The 22,225-nt window shown below is 46.2% G+C and overlaps 1 protein-coding gene across 1 annotated transcript; it reads left to right on the top strand.

Annotated features, from left to right (window-relative positions):
- Positions 1 to 2,208: 2,208 nt before the first annotated feature.
- LOC128937107 (mas-related G-protein coupled receptor member H-like) lies at positions 2,209 to 4,498 on the top strand. The gene is made up of 2 exons (XM_054276471.1): positions 2,209 to 2,213; positions 3,778 to 4,498. The coding sequence occupies exons 1-2, from the start codon at positions 2,209 to 2,211 to the stop codon at positions 4,496 to 4,498; spliced, it is 726 nt and encodes a 241-aa protein (XP_054132446.1).
- The last annotated feature ends 17,727 nt before the right edge of the window (positions 4,499 to 22,225 follow it).

The following is a 22,225-nucleotide window of genomic DNA, read 5'->3' on the forward strand; positions in this document are numbered from 1 at the left end:
GCAATGCTTGGGATGATGTTGGCAGTGCCAAGAGCTCCTGATTCCTGCTGGGAGAGACCTGGGCAGCAGCCACATCTCTTGCTCAGGGGGAAGTTGTCCCTCCTTTCCCACTGCCTTAAATCCAGGGGAAAACAACGTGCCACTGCTTCTGCAAAGGCAGGTGAGAGTGAAAGCCTTGTGCGGTGAGTCAGGCTTTGGACATACACATGAGAGTGAGACACCTGGACATCTGAGAAGGTTTTTCTCTCTCTGTCTCCCATTTTCCTGTTTATTGGAAAGACACTTTCCAAGGTGCAACCTCTTTTCCAGGGATGAACAACTCAGCCAGGGAATTTCTCCGAAGGCAAATGCAGGAGGATCATGATCCTCCAATGTACGTTTTCTACTTCCCAGTCACCCAGGCCTACCCCTACCTGAGCTTCCTTTCAAAAGAGCAAAGATTTCAAACATAAGTTTTCCTGGATGTCCTGTACCATGGTAGAAGGAAAGATGGAATGATATGATCTCTAAAGTTCCTTCTAACCCAAACAATTCCATGAGGATTCCTCACATCAGTCTGCATCCAGCCAAGGCAGGAGTTCTCCTGCTGCACACAGCACCAGCCTGACAGAGCTCAAGGAGCATTTGCACAATGCTCTCAGGCACAGGCTGGATTGTTGGGATGTCCTGTGCAGGGCCAGGAGCTCAACTCCATGAACCTTGTGGCTCCCTTCCAACACTGGGTTAGAGTGGCTCTATTTCATGATGGTTCTCTTTCATGATCATTCCACTTGATGATGACTCCCAGGTGTTGTCCCTATTCCCTAGGTACATGCTCAAGAGAGCTCTGCAATGCAACAATTACAGAAGAGGTGAATTCCTTTGCGCAGCTGCCAGGCTCCAGCTGCTGTCCCTGGGCCGGGATCTGCAGGAGGTTCCCTGGAATGGTCCCTTGGGAAAGGGGAGCGCAGCCCGCGGGCTGAGCCCGAGCAGCGTCCGGCGCGGGCTCTGTCCCAGCTCCTGCCACAGCCCCTGCTCTCCGTGCTGCCTCGTGTTCTCCAGGGCTCTCACACACAGGCAGCTGCCTCAGAGCCTGCCACGGGCTCAGGGCTCTGCTCCTCAGCTGCTCTTCACTCTGCCCGGCAAATGAGCAACGGGAGAGAGCCTCAGCAACCACACCTGTGCCCAAAGCACTTGGGCTCCATCTCAGCTTCTATTCTATTTTATAGCAACCTCAATCCCAAAATCTTGTCTTTTGAACAGCCTGAACTTGCCCCCTCTCATTCTTGAGGTGGATCTTTGGTACCCTGCACTACAAATGTCCTGTTAAACTTTGATTTCTGATTCAAATCTATTTTTCCCACTTGTATACTGCAAGTTCAGTGGTACTTCACCTTAAACATTCAGTTTCCAAGAGGATTCATACAATAATAAATTCTGTGCATGAGCTGGAGCACTGGCAGAGAGCAGATGGATGATTTAGGAGTTCTGCCAGGTCATTTCTTCTGAGAAGAGGCAAATCAATGCTACTCCCATAGTATTGGAATGTTGGGCGACACAAGACAGATGATGGACTTTGGACCTGGTTAACATAGGAGTTTGATAACAGAATGCCTTGGCAAAAGCAAACAGAACTTTGAAAATTAGACCTAGATTGCAAAAAGAATTAATAAGGCAGGTTTACCGGAAAAAGAAAATCCCATTAAACTCTGGAAGCAAGAGATGTTGTTAGATGCATAACATTGTGTATGTGATTTTAACCTAATCATTGTAGTACACATTACTAGTCTCCCTGAAATAGTATATAAAGATTTGTATCCCACAATAAAATTGGATTCTGATCACCAAGTCAGTCTCCCCATCTCTCTGCATTGACAACACCGTGGCTTTAATCCTTGGAACGTTGCAGGTTTCCTCTGAGTCATCCTCTACACTCCCTTGGCAGTCAGACAGCAGCCTACAGTGAATTCCAAGGAATTCCTAGAAAGCTGAGGTGAGATGATTCCTACCCAGGCTGACATGTGCCTCAGGGATTGGGATGCTCCTCCTGGAAACTGCTGGCCCTGGGACCAGAACTGTCACTTCTCTTCCCTGCTGACACCGTGTTGGTGTCCCCAGCTATGGAATCTCACATCCCCTCACCACCCCAATCTTTTCAAGGGCAAACACTTCATGATCCAGGAACTGATGGAGCTCTAGAACCGGTGGAGAGGCATTTTGGACGAGGGCATGGAGTGAGAGGACAAGGGGGATTGGCTTCCCACTGACAGAGGGTGGGGTCAGATTGGATATTGGGAAGAAATCCTTCCCTGTGAGGGTGCTGGGGCCCAGGCACAGGTTGCCCAGTGAGGCTGTGGCTGTCCCTGGATCTCTGAAAGTCACCAAGGCCAGGCTGGATGGGGTTTGGAGCAATCTGGTATAGTGGCAGTTATCTCTGCTTGCAAAGGGACAGTCTGGGATCAGGTGTCACAAACGCCCCCAAGTGTTCCCAGGACTGAGGAGGAGCAGGAGCAGCTCTGGTGAAGGGCTGGCAGGGAGTGCACAGCACCCTGGTCCCTGATAGCTTTCACTGCATCATCAAGGGGATTGGCAGTAATTAGGGTGGGCCCCAAGTGCTGATAGCCTGGCTGCAAGCAACAGAGTGCTGTCCTTCCCTTGAGCTGTGTGAGCCTGCGGGAGAATGCAAAAATGGGAATTCTTGCCTCAGTTTTGCTTCATGGGGCAAAGGGGTAGTTCTGGCAATGATTCTGGAGCTTTTCCCAAAATGGGAGCAGTTTCTGACAAGCAGCCAGACTCTTCACCAGCACTGCCAGCACTGCCAGCAGCATTCCAGTGCCACCAGCACCACCAGCATCCCTCTGCTGATGGAGGGACAATGACCCCTCAGGGAAGAGAAATGAGGAATGTTAGAGAGAAGGCAGTTGGAGAATGGGACATTGTGCAGGGAAGGAATGTTTCTAATCAGAAGAAATAGAGGAGCCATTTGCAAAATCCTTCATGTGGACTTGTGACAAAAGCCAATTCCTTTGGGGCCAAGAAAAAAAAATAATCAAGATAAATAACAATGAGGGAGTGGAGCTCTGACATAGCTGCAGTTGTAAAACAATTTCCGCCTGCCCTATGACCCCATTTAGCCTTGGGGAGCAGCACGAGGACAGGGCACAGAGAGGAGCCAGCAGGATGGGAATGGGGAGCTCCTGGTGACGTGGGCACTTTCTCCTTCATGTCCCTGACCTGGCAGGAGCCGCTTTAGGACATGGATCCCAAAGGAGCAAGAGGGACCAGGAAGCGCCGCTGATCTGCACAGACCCCTTTGCCTGCTGCTGCCCCACAGGGAACAGGTCAGTGGAATGTTTGCCTTCCTCCCTACCCCACCTTCCTCTCCTGCAGCAGCTGTTCTGTTCCTGACACCCTCTCCCGCTGACCCCAGTGCCCCCTCCAGCTCCCCCCTCCTCTGCCCTGAGCTTTTCTTCCACATGCCCTGCTGAAAACCCTCGCACCTCACTCTTCCCCACTGAATCCTTCCCACTGCAGGGAGCTGCTGAGGAGCTGCATGGTCCATCCCTGGATTCTCCAAGCACCGACTGCCCAGCCACTCTGACCACAGCCAGGGCCACATCCCACTGCCTGCCAGCGTCCATCCATGGAGGTGACCACCGTGTCCCCATCTCCTGCCTCACCCACTGAAGGAGATGACCTATGTGAGACAGATGTCACCAGCGTGGCCATACACAGTGTGACACTGCTCATCTGCCTCTGTGGGCTGGCTGGGAATGGGGCTGTGCTCTGGCTCCTCAGACTGAAAACCTGCAACCTTGGCATCTTTGACCTGGCTTTCACTGACTTCCTCTTCCTCTTCTTTGCACTCCCCTCCGCCCTCCTCTTCCTGGTGGAGGATGTGTCCTGCCCTCCTATCCTGCCCTTGATGTACCTGGACATCCTTTTCCAGCTCTCAGTGGTCTCCACCTACAGGGTGCTCTGGATGATGCAGAACACCTTTATGTGGTACAAGCTCTGCTGGCTCTGCTGCTGCTGGAAGCCTTCTCTGCGCCTGGTGTGGCTGGTGCTTAGTTTCCAATTCTGTGCCTTCTTCGCTCTGTTGGTTGTCATTCCCACAGTAACATTCCTGTGCCCATCACAAGAGCAGCAGCACTGCCGGGCTGCTCTCATCTCCATGTACACCCTCATCCTTCTCCTCGTCGTTGCACCCATGTTCATTTCCAGCACAGTCAGCTTCATTAACGCCAGGCAGAGCTCCCAGCAGCAGCAACCCGAGAGGTACGCCATCATTATCTTCCTCATGGTGCTCCTCAATCTCCTCCTCAACCTGTGCGATTTCCTGCAGCAGCTCGGTTACAGCACTGTGTCCTCACAAGTTGTTTTCCTGCTCACTTGCATCCACAGCAGCATCAAACCCTTCATCTATTTCTTGGTGGGGAGGTGCTGGAGGCCCTGCTCCATGGAGCCCCTCCAGCTCTCCCTTCAGAGGGTCTTTGAGGAGGCAGAACAGGGTCTTTGAGGAGGCAGAAGAAAACAGGGTCTTTGAGGTGGCTGAAGAACACATCGCCCACAGTGATGAGTCCATCATGGACTCAGCGGTCTGGGCACTTCTCGCGATCCACCCTAGTGAATGGGTAACGTGGTGATTTTAAGGTGCAAAAAGAACCAACAAAGGCACAGGGGATTTGCAGTAACAAAATCAACAAATGCAGTTTTATTGACTTAAACACAACAGAAATGCGTTGGTGAGGGGGGAACCAGGGAAAAAAGGAGAAGATAAGGAAAAGAGGGAGGAAAGGATGGGAGATGGGTATAGCTACCAAAACGTGATGCTGCTTTTATCCTCTGAGGTCCAGCCGTCGAAAGCTCACCAGGCCACGTCCAGGGAGATCTCAAAAGGCACAGCTGACCAGGACCCCAGTTATACCATCTTTCACTGGGGGAAGGGGAATGGTTTCTCAGCTGAAACAAAGGTCTGCGAGGGGGAAAAGAATAGGGGGTACACAAACTCAAGCCAGGCAACAGGTACCATTGTTTTCATGGCTCAGTGCTCACACTGCGCTTACTCTGGGCAGCTTTTCCTCCCACACTGCACACCTCCCCCGAGCTGAGAAGGGTTCAGTCCCAGTCTCTGGAAGAAGGTGTGAGGGGGGTTTTCTTGCACAGGGGTTTCTTGTCTTGGTTCCTTGATGAAGAGGCCTACATCTCTGCTTGTCTGTCATGATGGTGGAAGGCAGGCGAGAGGGGTCTTCTCTAGGAAGAGGGACCACCCCAAAGCTCAAACCAGACAGGCCAGGAGGTGGGGAGAAAGTCCAGGTCCATTGTTCAGAAAGGGCAGGGTGCCCGTTCAAGATCAGCGTGGCATGTTAGCAAACAACACCTGTGGACACACTGAGCTAAGAAGCACGTGATTCCCCGTGTCCCACCCGCTCAACAGTTTTTGACCTTTTGGTGGTCTTCCTGGCAATCGTGACGCAAAAATCAAGGATATTTCGGACAGACTCTTACATGACCCCTTGACTCATGATTGTCTTGAGGGATCTTCATCAGCAGAACTCTGTAGTATCGTTGATGAATCTTCAGAACTCGTCGCACTTTGGTAGCATAACCCGGAAAAAACAGGGACGTCAGAAAAGAGGAGGAAAGAAAGAAAGCGAGCAGGAAAAGAAAGGATAATAGACGGAGGGGAAAAAGGGAAGCAATAAACAAACATAATTAATATTGATTATCATGACAATTTTCACAAATCGTTGAATAATATTCTTTTACAACAATTTCAGAAATGGTTAATTAATTAAAACTATATCATTTGTATAACAATTTCAAAAAATGGTTGAAACAAATCAGAAAGAATCAAAACAAGAACAAGAAAGAAATCATAATATAAGCATTAACTTTAAAAATTATTTTCTAAAACAACTCACCAAAGATCAAAAATAATCTTCACAAGATCGTACTCAGGAATCAAAAATTGCTCATAATTGTTTTGTGTCAAATGTTTTGGGGATGTCCACAGTGTAGAGGACATCGGCTAAGCTGTGTGCATTGATTATAGACGTCAATCTCCTTAGCTTTTTCATCATGTTCCACTTCATAATGAATAGGGCTGCCGACAAGATAAAACCAAGCACAGTTAGAATCAAAAGGATGACAATGGGATGACACACACTGTTCAGGACACCTGTGGCAGTAGGTGACCACCCAAAGAATGTGTCCCACCACCTGTGCTCGGCATCTTGCTTTACCCTCTTCATGACTCGGTGTATTTGTCTCACGTTATGATGAACAGTTACCAGGGTCTTCTGCCTGCTTTCCTTGATTTTCTTGAGAATTTCTACCAGGTCCTGATGGAGCAGCAGATGTCTCACCAGGGTGAGGTTCATCCCGATGGGAGTGGGCATCAGCTTGTGAATCAGTGTGTAGTCGGATTGCAATAGGTAGTGAGAGGTAACTGGAGCTTCACAAGAGAAATCACATCCTGAAATCTTGGTAAAGTTACAAGGACAGAAGTTTGAGTGATTCTTTGTATCTACTACAACATCTTCTACAAGCACAAAATCACAGATACTTCTGAAGCATGCACATCCATTGCCTATGTATATAAGAACTGTTTCAGAAGCTTCATTAGGACAAATCTCAAAATGACAGATGTTTTGCTCTGTGTCTAAACAGATATCCTGAGCTATGATTGCATTGTTTTCACAGATGAACCACTGTTATTCTCGAACAATAGAAGATTCCAGATTAACAGTTTGCCATTTGTCATTGACCTGACGGGCCCATCCTCTATGTTCTGTGGGATAGAGAACAGCTCTGTCGTAATTCAGTTCTAATGCTATAACAGGGAAAATCAAATGCACTGAGGCATTGCGTATGGTTAACAAAAAAGCTGTGGCTGTATTTAAAATGGGGTCATAGGTCAAAATTCACTAGGTTCCACCAGGATTGGAATTCTCTTTCAAAGTCAGTGGCAGTGTCCCAAATTATTTTCCAAATTTCAGTAGGAAAAGTGCTTTCTTCACGTTCTCTTATAATTGAAGCAAAACTGACTGCATCCACAATTGTGCCTGGATACAGCTGAGAACCAAAGAAACATTGCTTTGTCTAGCACCAAGTGCATCAATTACCAATTGGTGATCATTTACAATTACCTTCTCCCAGTTTGGTAATATGTTTGATAGCAACTACTGGTGTGTTCACAAAAGCTAATAAGAATGACTGCAGTGGTTGCTGTACTTTGATCAAATCTCTAATTGTGACAGCCAATTTATTCAAGTTCAATTAATTTACATGTCATGTGTAATATCATCACCTGGTGTTACCATAAAGGGAAGGGAAAACATTGTTTTTGTTGTCCAGCTCTCATGTTGTCATGGTTTATCAGGTCTTCATGTCCCTTGCAGTTCTTCTGAAAAAGTAAACACAACAGACTCTGCCACGAAAGGCAGAAAAAGTTAGAACCATGGAATTGTCAGAGAGGTTTTGAACACCAGTGGGACTTCCCCTACAGCAGCGGGGGGTCCACCAAAAACAGGTTGTCCAGGGTAATGTGCTGGGTTCTTGAAATCATCTGGTCCCTGTAGTGAAGGAATTATGCTTGGAGCTGTCGGGCAAAAAGCAGTGAATTTGGAAAACTCATTTATCCCCCATCTATAGTAATAGGTGTGAGAAGTCCATTCAGTCTTTTCAACTTTTGCCCAATCCTGCACACTTTCGACAGTAAAGTGAGAAACATTATCAGATTGAATTTCCTGTGGTTTTAGGAAAATTCCAAACAATCCTTGCATTGCTTTAACACTACTATCTCTTGTAGCTCTTTTAAAAGCATCAGCCACGACCAACCCAAATATAAACATAGCATAGGACTCGGTGTAAATACAGACAAGAAAGTAATTCTGTCTGTCACCTTGGAAAATGCTCCAAACAGTTAACAGTTCCTCAACCTGGGCATTGTCTTCTCCCTTTCTGTTAGCAGGAGCGGAGGAGAGAGGAGGGGTTGCTTTAGTCACAGAGGCAGGTTTATTTTGGCTGCTACCCAAGCTCCCAGTTTCTTGGATTGCCCAGTTCTCCTCCATCTTCCTGGGAGCCAAGCTAACCACAAACACACACCCTTACCAGGTAGTGTACCTTTTCTCAGCATCTTTGAAACCACAGGAATAAAAACCAACAGGCTTTGTCAGACCCTCAGGACCCCACTGCCAAATGTGTGCTGAAAGCTGTGAGGAGGCAAATCCCCACTCCACCTGAAAGGGGTCTATAGGATGGATAGAGTCCAGTGCCTGATGAGCTGTCACTTCAAGAATCAGCAATTGCAATGTTTCCTTCTGAGAAGTCCAATCCCATTTTATTCTTTTTCTCAGCAAGTCATAAAGGAGAAAAAAAGGGTCATTCTGGTTACTAGGAAGTTTATCTGGTCTTTCTATAGAAGACATAGCTACTATGGTTTTCTGAGGGAGAATTGCTGTAGGTTTAAGTGTTTCTGAAAGCCCTTGAGTTAAAGAGGTCATAATTTCAGGCTTTACAGGTGATTACATTGGTGATTCAAAACAAGAAATTAATTTCTTTTCGTGAATCAATTGCAGGCAGCCGGCTTTGTGAATGTTTTCCAGGAGTTGGTCGGGGGTACCGACCAAAGGGTCTCTCCTTTCCAAGGGGTTAAACCTCCCTGCTCAATGAGCTTTGTGCTGAGTTAGGGACCATGGGATACATCTGTCTGGCATTGTTAAGAACACCCCATGTCCCCAGCACCCACCGGCTTCTTGTTCTGACAAAAGAATCTGATCTCCCCCAGTGAGAGACACTTGACAAATGTGTTCTGTTTCAGATTTTTGGAGAAGAAGCCCATACTGCTTTGCAAGTTTTGTTAATTCAGTAGCAGAGTACAGGATTTCTTTAGTGGTTTTGTGCGGGTCAAGATCTTCATTATTGATATAGTTGCATTCTGTTCTAATTAGAAGTTTTATGCTATTACAGCAATGCTTCCCACAATTTTTCATCAGAGTTAATTCTTTTTGAGGGCAATTTTGACTAATGTAAGGAGTTCCTTTCTCCTATGCCTCTTTTGGGGAATCAGTGTTATGTGAATTTTTAACATGTTCCTCTCTCAGGGTGGCCCATAACAAATTATTTGCATTTCTTTCTTCATCCAATTGTTTTTGCAAAACTTCAACTAGGTTTTGGAGGGAGTCTATTATAGCAGTTTCCTCACTTTTTCACTTCAAGCGAGTTTCTATGGCTGCTGTCAGGCAGGCTCCCAAAACTGAGCAGAGGATGGTTTTATTTGTGCCCAGTTTGAATTTTGTTTCATGTTGCAAAGAAGATATTCTATCAATAACATTTTCTAAGTTAAACCAATTGCAGTTTGCCCATACTTCTCCTCCTGGAGAAGGTGTGGCATTGTATTTAGCAAGCAGAGCATAAAATTCAGCTTTACCTTTTGCACTGAAGTTTTTAGTCATTTTGTGAAAGGACCAAAACTACAACAGGGAGTTAATTGTAAACTTAAGTTACACAAATCACAGAGCCTTCCCCTTCGCTTCCCTGGGTAGTTGAAGAGACAGAATCTGTCTGGGAGGCTCTGTGTGGTTACATCACATTTGTCTCTTCCTTTCCACACAGTGTATACACATGCACACAGGCACACAAACAAATCCTTTGTGAGGGGACCAGGACCTACAACAGGGGGAAAGCCACTCAGCCTTTGCTGCACCACCCCTCACTCCCCTGTGTAAGTGAAGGGAAAAGAATCTGTCTGGAAGGCTCTGTGTGGTTGCTTCAACTTTGTCTCTTCCTTCCTAGACAGTCCAGATACACACAAATACAGCAGTAACAGTTACCCCTATTTTGCACCAAAAAATCTTGTGCCAATTCCAGAGCCAAAGCACTCAATTAGGCATGAGATTTGCCTTTTAGGCATGTCCAGTTTGCGAGAGATTCGAATCACACCCTTTCGGGGTAGAATCTCTCTCTGCTGACACAGACTACACAGAACCTGCAAATCTCTTTGGCTACCAGAATCCTGTCCCATGAGGCCAATTGTGTCGTGATCCACCCTAGTGAATCGGTAACGCGGTGATTTTAAGGTGCAAAAAGAACCAACAAAGGCACAGGGGATTTGCAGTAACAAAATCAACAAATGCAGTTTTATTGACTTAAACACAACAGAAATGTGTTGGTGAGGGGGGAACCAGGGAAAAAAGGAGAAGATAAGGAAAAGAGGAAGGAAAGGATGGGAGATGGGTATAGCTACTGAAACGTGATGCTGCTTTTATCCTTTGAGGTCCAGCCATCGAAAGCTCACCAGGCCACGTCCAGGGAGATCTCAAAAGGCACAGCTGACCAGGACCCCAGTTATACCATCTTTCGTTGGGGGAAGGGGAATGGTTTCTCAGCTGAAACAAAGGTCTTCGAGGGGGAAAAGAATAGGGGGTACACAAACTCAAGCCAGGCAACAGGTACCATTGTTTTCACGGCCAGTGCTCACACTGCGCTTACTCTGGGCAGCTTTTCCTCCCCACACTGCACACCTCCCCCGAGTTGAGAAGGGTTCCATCCCAGTCTCTGGAAGAAGGTGTGAGGGGGGTTTTCTTGCACAGGAGTTTCTTGTCTTGGTTCCTTGATGAAGAGGCCTACATCTCTGCTTGTCTGTCATGATGGTGGAAGGCAGGCGAGAGGGGTCTTCTCTAGGAAGAGGGACCACCCCAAAGCTCAAACCAGACAGGCCAGGAGGTGGGGAGAAAGTCCAGGTCCATTGTTCAGAAAGGGCAGGGTGCCCCTTCAAGATCAGCGTGGCGTGTTAGCAAACAACACCTGTGGACACACTGAGCTAAGAAGCACGTGATTCCCCCTGTCCCACCGGCTCAACAGTTTTTAACTTTTCGGTGGTCTTCCTGCCAAACATGAAGCAAACATGAAGGATATTTCGCACAGACTCTCACAGCACTTTGATCCCTTCCACTGCTCTGCTGTAGGAACTGAGGAGAGCGGCTGACGGTTTCCTTGAGCCTCCTGATGAATCAATATACAAAGGATCACCCTCCCCGTCATGTTGTATTCCTGCAGCAGAAGAGAACAGGAGCATTGCCTTGGGTGATTTTTGCGGGATGCTCTGCAGGGAGCACATTGCAGCATGGCTTTCCTCCTCCCTCCTGGATCCACATGGCTCCAAGCAGTGCAGCTGGGGTCAGTGCTGTATCCCCAGCTCTATTCCCCATGCCATGACCCTCATGGCCTCAGCCCCAGGGAATGAACTCCATCTCCTTTGGCTCAACAGATGAGTTCCATGGTGTTTCCAGGGAGCTCTTGCCTGCAAAGAATGGGACACTGTTGGGAATTTAGCTGACTAGAGACTGGAAAAGTACAAGGCTGTGGCTAATTCCAAGTCCTGCACCTGCAAGATGGCGTGTCCTTGGGCCTAGCCGGGTATGATAACAAGTGGACAGAGAGATGTGGGAAATAGAGAATGTAGGCCCAAAGGAATGAGGAAGAGTTGATGGTATAGTTTCACCAATAGATCGCTTGGCTTACAGAATATTCATAAGCGTATTACTTGCTGTATAAGTGTCTGATGCTCTCTTCAATAAACGGAACTTGCTGATGTCTCATATTCAGCCCCGAGTTTTCCCTGCACCCAACAAATGGCTCATCCACGTCAAAGGCCACATTCTCCGACAGGACACCTTAATCCCTGGGGACACACCCAGCATGGGGTGGCAGTGATTTCCCAAATCCCTGCAGGGCTGGTGCCTCTGGATAGCAGGAGAGGGGTTGGGATCACAGGGAGCATCCTTCCCCTTCTGTCCAGCAGAGCCAGCCCTGCATTCCCAGCTGATGGGAAGGGACACCAGGTAGGGCTGCAGAGCTGGGGAGGGACAGCAACATTCCCTTATCCTTTCTGTGGGAATTTCTCACATTCTTGAATTCCAGAATTGAATCCTTCGGAGTAAAGTGCAGGGTCGATAGTGAACTCCACTGAACTCCTGTGTGCCTGTGTCCATAAAGTACATGGAATATGGAAATTCCCATCACCAGATGCTTGGACCATTGAATTGCACAGAAATTAGGGGGTTGTGCTGTTCTTCTGCAGAATGGGGCCATCCATCCTCTGGTTCCCCAGCATCAGTGTCCAGGGAAGCCCTTGAGCACCTCCATCCTGAACCTGGCCACCCTCAGGAGGAGCTGCACAGCCACTCTGCACAGCAGCTCCAGCCACAGTCCAGCCTCACCTGATCTTTCTCAGTCTGTAACCACCCCTCAATCAGATTTGGATTCATGGTTTTCGTTTCTTTCCACTGTGGTAGTCCCAGCCTCTGAATTTGTTGAAAAAACAACATCCAGGCTTCACTGCAGGATCTGTCCCAGTTATACAGTGTCAAAAATTACTGATTTCCTTTTTTATCCCATTCTAAAGCCTCTGGCTGCTCTGGGAGCCGGGCAGGTCCCTGTCTCATACCAGAGCCCTTCCTAAGGCACGTGCCTGCAATGCTTGGGATGATGTTGGCAGTGCCAAGAGCTCCTGATTCCTCCTGGCACAGACCTGGGCAGCAGCCACATCTCTTGCTCAGGGGGAAGTTGTCCCTCCTTTTCCCACTGCCTTAAATCCAGGGGAAACCAACCTTCCACTGCTTCTGGAAAGGGAAGTGAGAGTGAAAGCCCTGAGTGGTGAGTCAGGCTTTGGAGACACACGTGAGGTTAAACACCTAAGGAGCATTTATTAACAGAGTTCTTAATAGATAACATAAGAGAGAGACTTGGACACCTGAGAGGGGTTTTCTCCCTATCTCTACCACTTCCAGTCCATTAAAAAGACAAAACTTTCCATGGCGCAACCTCTTGTCCAGGGAAGAACAACTCAGCCAGGGAGTGCCTCCCAAGGCAAGTGCAGAAGGACCATTATACGTCCATGTATTTTTTCTACTTCTCAGCACCTTCCTTGTCTCCACTGTCACCCAGGCCACTCCCTACCTGAGCTTCCTTTCAAATGACCAAGACTTCAAAGCAAAAGGTTTTCTGGTTGTCCCTGCCCATGACAAAAGGAGAGATGGAATGAGATGATGTCCACAGTTTCTTCCAACATGTCCTGAGTGACTTTATGAGAAGAATTGTGTCCCCATTCATCTGTTTAGCCCAGAAATAGGTTTTGCACATCTCAGACTGGTTCTTGAGCAAAGAGGGGCAGAGCAGATGCAGCAGTTTGTTTCCAGAAGCTGCGCTCACTCCTCCCCATTCCTGCTCCCAGACCGTGCTGTCTGCAGCACAGACATGCAGCACAGAGCTCTCCTTTGCTTTTAGGTTTTCTCAGCTGGCTGAGACAGAGAAGTTCCCTGGACTGTGGTTTTCCTTTTGCTTGGAACTGTTCAAACCTACTCTGGACTGAAAACCCAGAAGAGCACTGGGAGCTCACACCTGTGGCCCACCAGGGCCTGGGACGCGGCATTTTCCAGCACCAGAGGGACTGATAAGGGACTGAGTGAGCCAAACTACACTCCACAACAAGGAATGTCTGAATTTGCCAACTCTTCAGAACAGCAAGAGATTTTATTGTTTCATATTGTTTTCATTTTTTATGCTTGTGAATACTTTGCTTGTTAGATAAAAAGTTTTTTCCACTTTTCTCTCAGGAAATCTTTTCCTGAACCAGCTGGGGGAGGGGCTGCTTGAGTTTTTTTTCAAGAGTGATCCCATTTGAAGGTTTTCTCCCAAATTTACCCTAAACCAGGAAACAACCCAAACCATTCCATGAGAATTCCTGGTGTCACCCACTACAGCCCCAGGCAGGAGTTCCCCTGCTGCACACAGCACCAGCCTGACAGAGCTCAAGGAGCATTTGGACAATGCTCTCAGGCACAGGCTGGGATTGTTGGCATGTCCTGTGCAGGGCCAGGAGCTCAACTCCATGCTCCTTGTGGCTTCCTTCCAACTCTGGATATTTTATGGTTCTATTTTATGCTGAATATCTTTCATGATGATTCCACCTGATGATGACTCCCCTGTGCTGTCCCTATGCCCTGGCTCTGGCACTAAAGCCTCAAAAGCCCTCTGCAAGGCAACACTACCAGAGGGGGTGAATTCCTTTGCACAGCTCCCAGCCAGGCAGTCACTCAGAGGGAGGGCACTGCTCTGGGCACAGGTGAGCAGGAGAGAGGGGCTGGGGGCAAAGACAGAGAAGTCAAACGCCCTCAGCAAGAGCCAGTGCCCAAAATCAGCAGTGAGGAAGGGGAAGGAGATGACAGGAGCAGCAGGAGCAGGGCACAGAGCTTCCCTGGGAGCTGTTTCCATGAGCAGCACAGGAGCCTGGCCAGCAGGGCCAGAGCAGAACAGGGCAGGCTGAGCACTGAGAAGGGGCAGCTCAGCACCAAGGCCATGGGCACCAAAGGGCAGCAATGGAGGGTGGCAGTGAGCAGCAAGGAGAGCAGCCAGAGCAGGGCACACAGGAGCACCGGGAAGCACTGGGAGCAGGGGCAGGGCCAGCAGGACACGGGAGGACAAACAGAGCTGTGACAGCACTGAGGGCTGTCAGAGAGGAGACAGCAGCAGTGAAAGCCAAGAGGATGGGGACCTTCAGCGCAGCTGGCACAGCCCACGAGCCCAGCTGGTGGCAGAAGCTCTCTGGGACAGAAAATATCCCCAGGCTGATGGTGATGGAGAGCAGGAAGGTGGAGCCAGCCATGGGCAGGCTGAGCACACAGGGGGTGATGGGGTTCCTGTGGATGCAGAAGCTGAGGAGCCAGAGCACAGCCCCATTCCCACCATCCCACACAGGCACAGCAGCAGCAGCAGCAGCAGCGGGACAGGCACTTTGCTCCACTGCCTGTTGTCACACTGGCTCCAGTTGTCGTGGCTCTCCTCATTCCAGCTCCCCTGGGATGCCTTCCCACCGGGCTGGCTCCAGCAGGCAGGGCTGGCTCCCTCCGTGCCAGGGAACAAAGTGCTCATGGTGACACCTCTGCTGCTTCTCCTGCCCTCACACAGCTGCAGGGGTGACAAACAGACACACCAGAGCAATGCTGCTGTCCCCCAAACGTGGCTTTTCCCATCTTTTCCCACCCACAGCTTCCATGTGGAGCAGCACAGGGACGGGTGAGGGACAGGACAGATGGCAAGGAGGATGTGGGAGCCTGGTCCTGTGTGCCTGGCACAAAAGCCAGGGAGATACCTCCTTCCTGGCTGTGGACAGGACACAGCTGGAGCAGGAAAACAACTGGAGAATGAGAGGATTGCCCATGGAGATATCGGAGAGCAAATGGCTTTGGGATCATTTTGTTTGCCCAATATCCCATCATAAAAAAACCCGAAACAATATTAAAAGTAGTAACAATTTTAACTGAATAGTTAAAATTGAAGATATAAAATTGGATACAATATCATTTGATTAAAATAAGGGATAATTTGGTTCCAATAATAGTGCATAAGCAAACGATAACCGCGGGGTACGGAGGGCAGAGTTCTGGGACCCTTGCCACCTCACGTACGAGCTTGCCAAGTGAAAATTACCCTTTATATGCCATGTGTCAATACCATCTCCTCCCATTTTCGGTTCGTCATATCTCTATCTCCGCCTTCATCACCACCTTTATCACGCATGCGCCACCACTCGGTTTGGTGGTCGCACAAGTCTTTGGGGGTCATTTTGGATGAACACCTCTCCTCTTCCTCTTTGTCCTTTAATTCACCTTTGGGTTACATATGCTCACCAAGCCTATACAATGTAAGCCAAGACTAACGTATCACTGCATCTACATATCAAGACAATAAATCCCTTATAATTAGCATTTTCTGGGACCTAACCAGGTTTTTGCTCATTTTTAGCAACTGTATCTTCAGCTTCTTTCCTGTGGTCCTTGAGGACATCTGCTGGGAAGGGGGTGGGTGGAGCCCCTCTGCTCCCTCTCTTTTTTGGCATTACAACTTTTAACTATTAACTATTTTTTTATTCTCAAATATTAATTAGTGTATCAATATTGATAACTGTTTCAATTTTTATCAGCATTAATCATACCTATTTATCACAAATCCCCCATTTCTCTTCTTGATAATTATGATTCGTGCTTTATTGAAAAAGCTGTGCCCTGATATTTTTATAGCTTTCAGAATTTTGGTTTTCTCATTGTCTCTTTCCTGCTTCAAACTTTTCCAGCGTTTCTATTACTGCTTCTAGTCTTTCACACTCTCTTTCAAGTTTAGTTAGCATTTCCTGGTCTATTTCAATCTTTTTAAGTCCTTGTTCTTTAACAGGGGTCGATTTAGCTTTTAATACCATTATAGATCTCGGTTTTCCTTTTTCTGCTGATTCTGAATCTAGAGACATTGTTGCAATCTGCATCCCCTGAATCACTGAGTGAATTAGCCTAATAGAACACAAAATCATACACGGCAGAAACAGAAGTCTCAGAATTGAGCATAACAACATGAACTCTAACTTTTTCCTCCAAACACCTCCAAAGTGGTTACCCTACCAATCTGCTTTCAAGATTGAATTCTATTTTTGTACTGGCACATGAGCTACTCTTTTAATTTCCTCTGCAAGTTCTGTGATAGCTTCCTCATAATCATCAATTTCTACATAGCACTTAAATTCGTTAAATCTTCTACAAACTCCTCCTCTTCTGCTAACAGATGGTCTAGGGCGATCCTGTTTTGGTACACAAATGCCCGTATTTGTGTATATTGCCTGGCCAACATTTTTAAAGCACCGGAGGTATGATTTAACACTACCTCCACTACTGCTTGGAGCCTTGTTAAACTATTCAACAGGTAAATTGGGGTCCTGTATATCCATGACTCATCTTGAGCCTATGTTGCTGGATCATAATTTGCTATAATTTGTTCTGCAGGCCATTCGTCCTCCCCCCATTTTTGATTCCCTCCTGCTGTTGGAAAATTTAAATTCAAATCTCCTTTATTCCACTGCAGGGTTTCCTACAGTGGAGTTCTTAACACATTGCTCCTAGACTTTGGTAGAACAAAGAAGGAGGGTTGTATTGTTCCCAAGGTACAGGTTCCTCCCCATTTTTGAGGTAACTCACTGTGTACTCATTGCCCACAAATCCAATATATCCCATCTGAGGCTTTCCATTTCTTATCAGTTTTCTCCAGTTGTTCCCAATAAGACCTCAGGCTGTCGATGGATTGGTAGGGGTTAGCTCCAGGACTTTTGTACCAGCATAAATTAATCTGTTCATCCCATTCACAATTTATTTCTTTTATTGGTCCCCAATATCCAACAGGGTTTCAGGTCACCAAATTTTTGAACGATTATCCATATTAACCACCAATGTGGATTTACAAGGAGTATGCCCTGCTACTTTATTAAATTCCCTTCCTTCTCGAGTTATACAAATAATTCCAATTACTTGATGGCTTAAAATCCGTCCTTCAGGTCTCTTCAATGTTCCAGAAATTTGGGTGCGGTTCCACTTTAAAAATTGCTGTGGAGCTAAGCTCTCACCTTTCCACGGCCATCTTTTAGCCATTTTTAGATCTCCACAAATCCCACATTTGGATAATTCCAATTCTGTAGCAATCCTTTGCATCAATCCCACAAACAGATTCTTATTCGAGGCTGGCAAATCCCAATCTTTGTAGGACTGTTTTAGCTGTTTATATAATTCAGCCAATTCTGTTGACGCTTTTCTCCTGTTCTTTCCTCTATTCTCCTTTGTTTCTTTTTCTTCCTTTATTTTCTCTTTCAATTTTTCTCTTAGTGCCTGGCCTCCTATTCCTATACTTGGATCATCTCCATTATCATTTCTTTCAAAACAAAAAAACCTTTCATATTGAGGGCTAATCTGATTACCATGGGGATAAGGAGATCGTCCATTATATCCCAAATTTTTCTCTACCCAATACATCTTTCCTTCTTTAACACAAACATCTATAAAACTGCTGTGATTGTAGCAGGCAGAACTAACATACGGGTGTGTCACAAACACAGATTCCATCTTGTCTTTAATCCACACAGGGTGGGTGCAATAGTCACAAATGTTGAAATTGCTGGGACTTGGTTTTTGCCTTGTTTGCTTTTTCATTGCTGAAACTCTGTTCAGTGTGGCCTTCTGGCTTTGGCCAACCGCCAAGGGTACCAGAATGATCGCAGTGAAAATAATCCTCAGGAAATCTACCTTTCTACCTTTCTCAAGGCCCCTTGGGTTGCAACCAAGGGCCGAGATGCCAGTCTTCTCAGTAGCAAAGGTAATACCCTGGGATCTAGTCACCGGTGCTTTTGGTTTCCTTGGCACCCATAGCCCCACAGAGTTTCCTTGTCCCTTTTTAGATCCTCTTTCTCCATTCTGGCTAGTTAAGAATGAATAATTAAAATGAAAAGAACAGGGAAAAGGTTAGGCTGGAACACCATAAATTTATATTCTCCAAAATTTCAGGGATATGCCAACTACACTAAGATTTTACTAATTATTTTCTGCTTACAGGGCGGGGAGTTCATTAAGTTGCCGCCTCCCATAGGCACACTCGCGGCACCAATGTGCCCCTGGAATGCACCTATGATGTGGTATATAGACTTCTCCACAACAACTATCAATTATGAGACACTGGTCTATAATGTTGTGAATTGCTCGTTCTCTTATTTGTGCTATAGCCAATAGAGCAAGTATCAATTGATCTAAGTTCTCTATTAATCTAATTGCTGCTAGAAGGGTCCTGTCTCCCAGTCTCAAAGGTATCCCAAAAAATCACTAGCAATGCATTCTATAATTAGCTGGCTAAATACATAGCCATAGCAAAGCAAGCAAATCACTTGTCTTTCCTTTTCTTCCCTCCTAATTACTCTCCACCATGAGTTAAAACAAAGTGTGCAAACGATACATATCCAGGGATGATACCTTAAGCCATGTTTACCACACTCCCAACGTTTTACTTGTCTTTGGACCCCTTGAACAGCAGGTGTTATCAATCTCAGTTGTTGGGATTGCAGTTCTGTAACCAATTCCAATAGTGTTGCTGGTGGGTGACCCTGGAGGAAATCTTCCATCTTTTTAGGTTGTTCCCACTGATTCAGAAAGTCTTTTATTCTTTTTCCACCCGCGTTCTTCTGCCTCTGAGCTCAAGGGAATTGCGGTCGGCAGCATCCAGGATGCCTAGTTCATTCTCAATAAATTAGGGTTAATATAAATAACTTAAATTCTACCATATTATCACATTCTTGAAATTGCATGTTCTAACAATATTTTAGCTACCGTTTGAGCTGTAGCCCGAGCTGCTGGAAATGCTTCAATTCACTGAGTTAATTGACCTATTATAACTAACAAATATTTCTACCGACCTACTTTAAGTAATTCTATAAAATCAACTTGGATCTTTTCAAATAGCCTGTAGGCTGTTTTGCATCCTCCAGAGGGAGGGCTCCTCAACACTTTCTTATTTACCTTTTGACAGGTAAGACAATCCTGGGTAATTTGCTTCCTAATTTCAAATGTCTTTATACACCCATAAAATTTTAAAAAGTGATCACAAAAGGCTCTTGCTCTCCAGTGTGTCCGTCTATGCAAGTTATCTAAGATCTAATGTGCCACTGATTTTTGGCATCATAATCCTGCCATCAGGAAAAACTCACTTTCTCTCTTTAAATGTTGCTCCTAATTTCCTTATAGCTGCCAGTTCTGCTAGCAGAAGGGAAAGTGTCTCCTGCTGAATTTCTATTTTTTGTAAGGTCATGATTTCAGGATCTCTTTTTCTTAAGGTCGCTCTTTTTGCTTCTTCATCAGCTAAATTATTTCTCTGACTCCCTCTCTGGTGTTCTTTTATATGAACTACTACTATTTTTCTTTGAGCCTTTTAAAGCTTTAAGTATCTGAATTATCAATTCCCCGTGTACTAACCCTTTCTCTTGAGTGTTTATAAGTCTCCTTTCTTTCCAAATTTTTCTAAAAGTATGTACTACACTAAAAGCATATTTGGAGTTTGTATAAATAGTCCCTTCATACCCTTTTAGTATTAATAATGCACAGAGTAATGCATAAAATTCACAGGCTTGTGCTGACTAGGAGGGACTAAACTTTTTCCTTTACCCTAAACTTTTTCCCACTTCACCTGAATGCCAACCCATGTCATTAATTTCTAGATTATCTTCTTCAGTTAAAGAATAAATTTTCAGTTTTCCTTCACAGGGTTTTATCTGTAAATTTAAGGCTATTATTAGATCTCTGCCTAACAAATTATTCTCGGCCTCTGGTATCAACAATAAATCATTTACTCTAAATTTGTCATCTGTTTCAATTTGTACTCTTTTTATTACAGGAACAGGGAAAGCCTCTCCTGTAATTCCGATTACTGAAACTCGCTCACTACTTATCTCACATCCCTGGGGGAATTTTGTCACTGTCGACCAAGAAACTCCTGTATTGACTAAAAATACAACTTCTCCTCTCTGAGGACTTACTTTCAGTTTTATTATCAAGGGGTCTTCTGGTTGTATTTCGGTCCTCTTCATTAAACAAAACTCTTGACCTCTCTGATTCTCCTGAGAAGTTTTCTCATCTTGCTGTTTCTTTCTGCAATTTTTTTGCAGGTGCCCCTTTTTATGTCAATAAAAACAGGTGGGTCCCGCACTCTTCAAAGTGGGGCAAGAATTTTTTAAGTGTCTTTTCTTGTGGCGGGAAAAATGCACAGGTCCTGTGTTCCTAAAAATAGATCCTGAGATCCACTGTTTGTTTTTCCCTGCAGATTTTCTGTATTCAGAGCTGCCTGCATTTCTTGAAATGTTGCCACAAAATTTCTGGCATCTGATTTCTGCTTTTTCTCATTTCTCTTTACAAACACCCTTTGTGCTTCTCTCAGTAACTCTCGAAGTCTCCTGTCCTGCCAGTCTTCTATTTTTTCTAGCTTTTTCGTGATGTCACCACAAGATCTGGTCACAAACTGAATTTTTAACAGAACCTGCCCTACTGCAGTATCAGTATCTATACTTGAATATAATTGCAAGTCTCTTTTTAATCTTTTTAACCATTCTGCCAGGTACTCATATTTTTTCTGATGCTCATTCAAAGCTTTTCCTATATTATGTCTTTTAGGCACTGCCCTCCGAATTTCTTGATTTTCTTCCCTTCGGGATTCCCATTCATCCCAAAACCGTATTATCATCCCCAGTGGGCTGTCCTGAGGAATGCTCCCCCGCTGAGAAGCCCCCTCACAGTTCCTAGATACCTCAAACCACTGCAAATTTTTCTTACAATCTGCAGCCCCTGGGTCAAGGAACTTACTTTTTCCCTGACTCATTCTTGGCAGCAACAAACTAAGAAATCCCTGGTGCCAGGAGAGTCTTAGTTTCCCACACTCACCTCGTGGCTCAACTGCCTCACTTACTACACTGTCACACTGCCTTTTCAATCTACCTATTCCACTCCTATATCTCCCTCTTTCTCAATCTATTAGCCCCGTCCTCTCGCCATCTAATCACATACTAAATTGTCTGCTACCTACCCCTCCAAGGAAATTGAACCTATTCATTCACTCTCTTTCTCAGTCTCCCTACTGAGTCAATCCCTCCTGCCCAAAGACCTTCCTACAGGTGGCTGGACCAGGGATCCCCTCCTTCCCCCTGGGTCAAACCCTCCCAGGGTCCCCACTCATTCACTTTTCTTTCACTTCTCTCCTTTTCTGGCCGGCCTCCTCTCGGACGGCGTGAAAATGCGGCACTGGGAGGTCCCACTTGCTTCGGGGGTCCGGGACTGCCCAGCCCCTGTCTCAGATACTCCACACACACTCACACATGCATACAGCCGCCCCCGACCCAGAACCTCGTGATATTCACAGCCTCCTTTTCTCACAAGGGTCTTCGTGCACAAAGCAGTTTTCTATGGGTACTCTCTCACCTATAAACTGGCACTCTGATGGGAGCCTCTTTTGTGCGCTCTTAAAACTAATTTGCTTATGCGTTATTGTAAAAAAGACTCTCTTTTCCCAAGGGAGAGTGGTCTAGCCCTGGGACTACTTAAAAGTCTGGTGGGGAGCTCCTTCCCAGAAACTATTCACCTCCCCGGAGTTGAGAAATTCCTGGGTATCAGCACCAAGGGCAGAGTTCTGGGACCCTTGCCACCTCACGTACGAGCTTGCTAAGTAAAATTACCCTTTATATACCATGTGTCAATACCATCTCCTCCTATTTTCGGTTCGTCATATCTCTATCTCTGCCCTCATTACCTTGCTTATCACGCATGCGCCACCACTCAGTTTGGTGGTCGCACAAGTCTTTGGGGGTCGTCACTGATGAAGGCTCTGTAGTCTTCTTCGTTGT

The sequence above is a fragment of the Melozone crissalis genome, unplaced genomic scaffold (genome assembly GCF_028551555.1).
Source record: "Melozone crissalis strain CALT ecotype California unplaced genomic scaffold, PUWL_Pcris_2 ptg000018l_1, whole genome shotgun sequence".
Taxonomy (NCBI): Eukaryota; Metazoa; Chordata; class Aves; order Passeriformes; family Passerellidae; genus Melozone; species Melozone crissalis.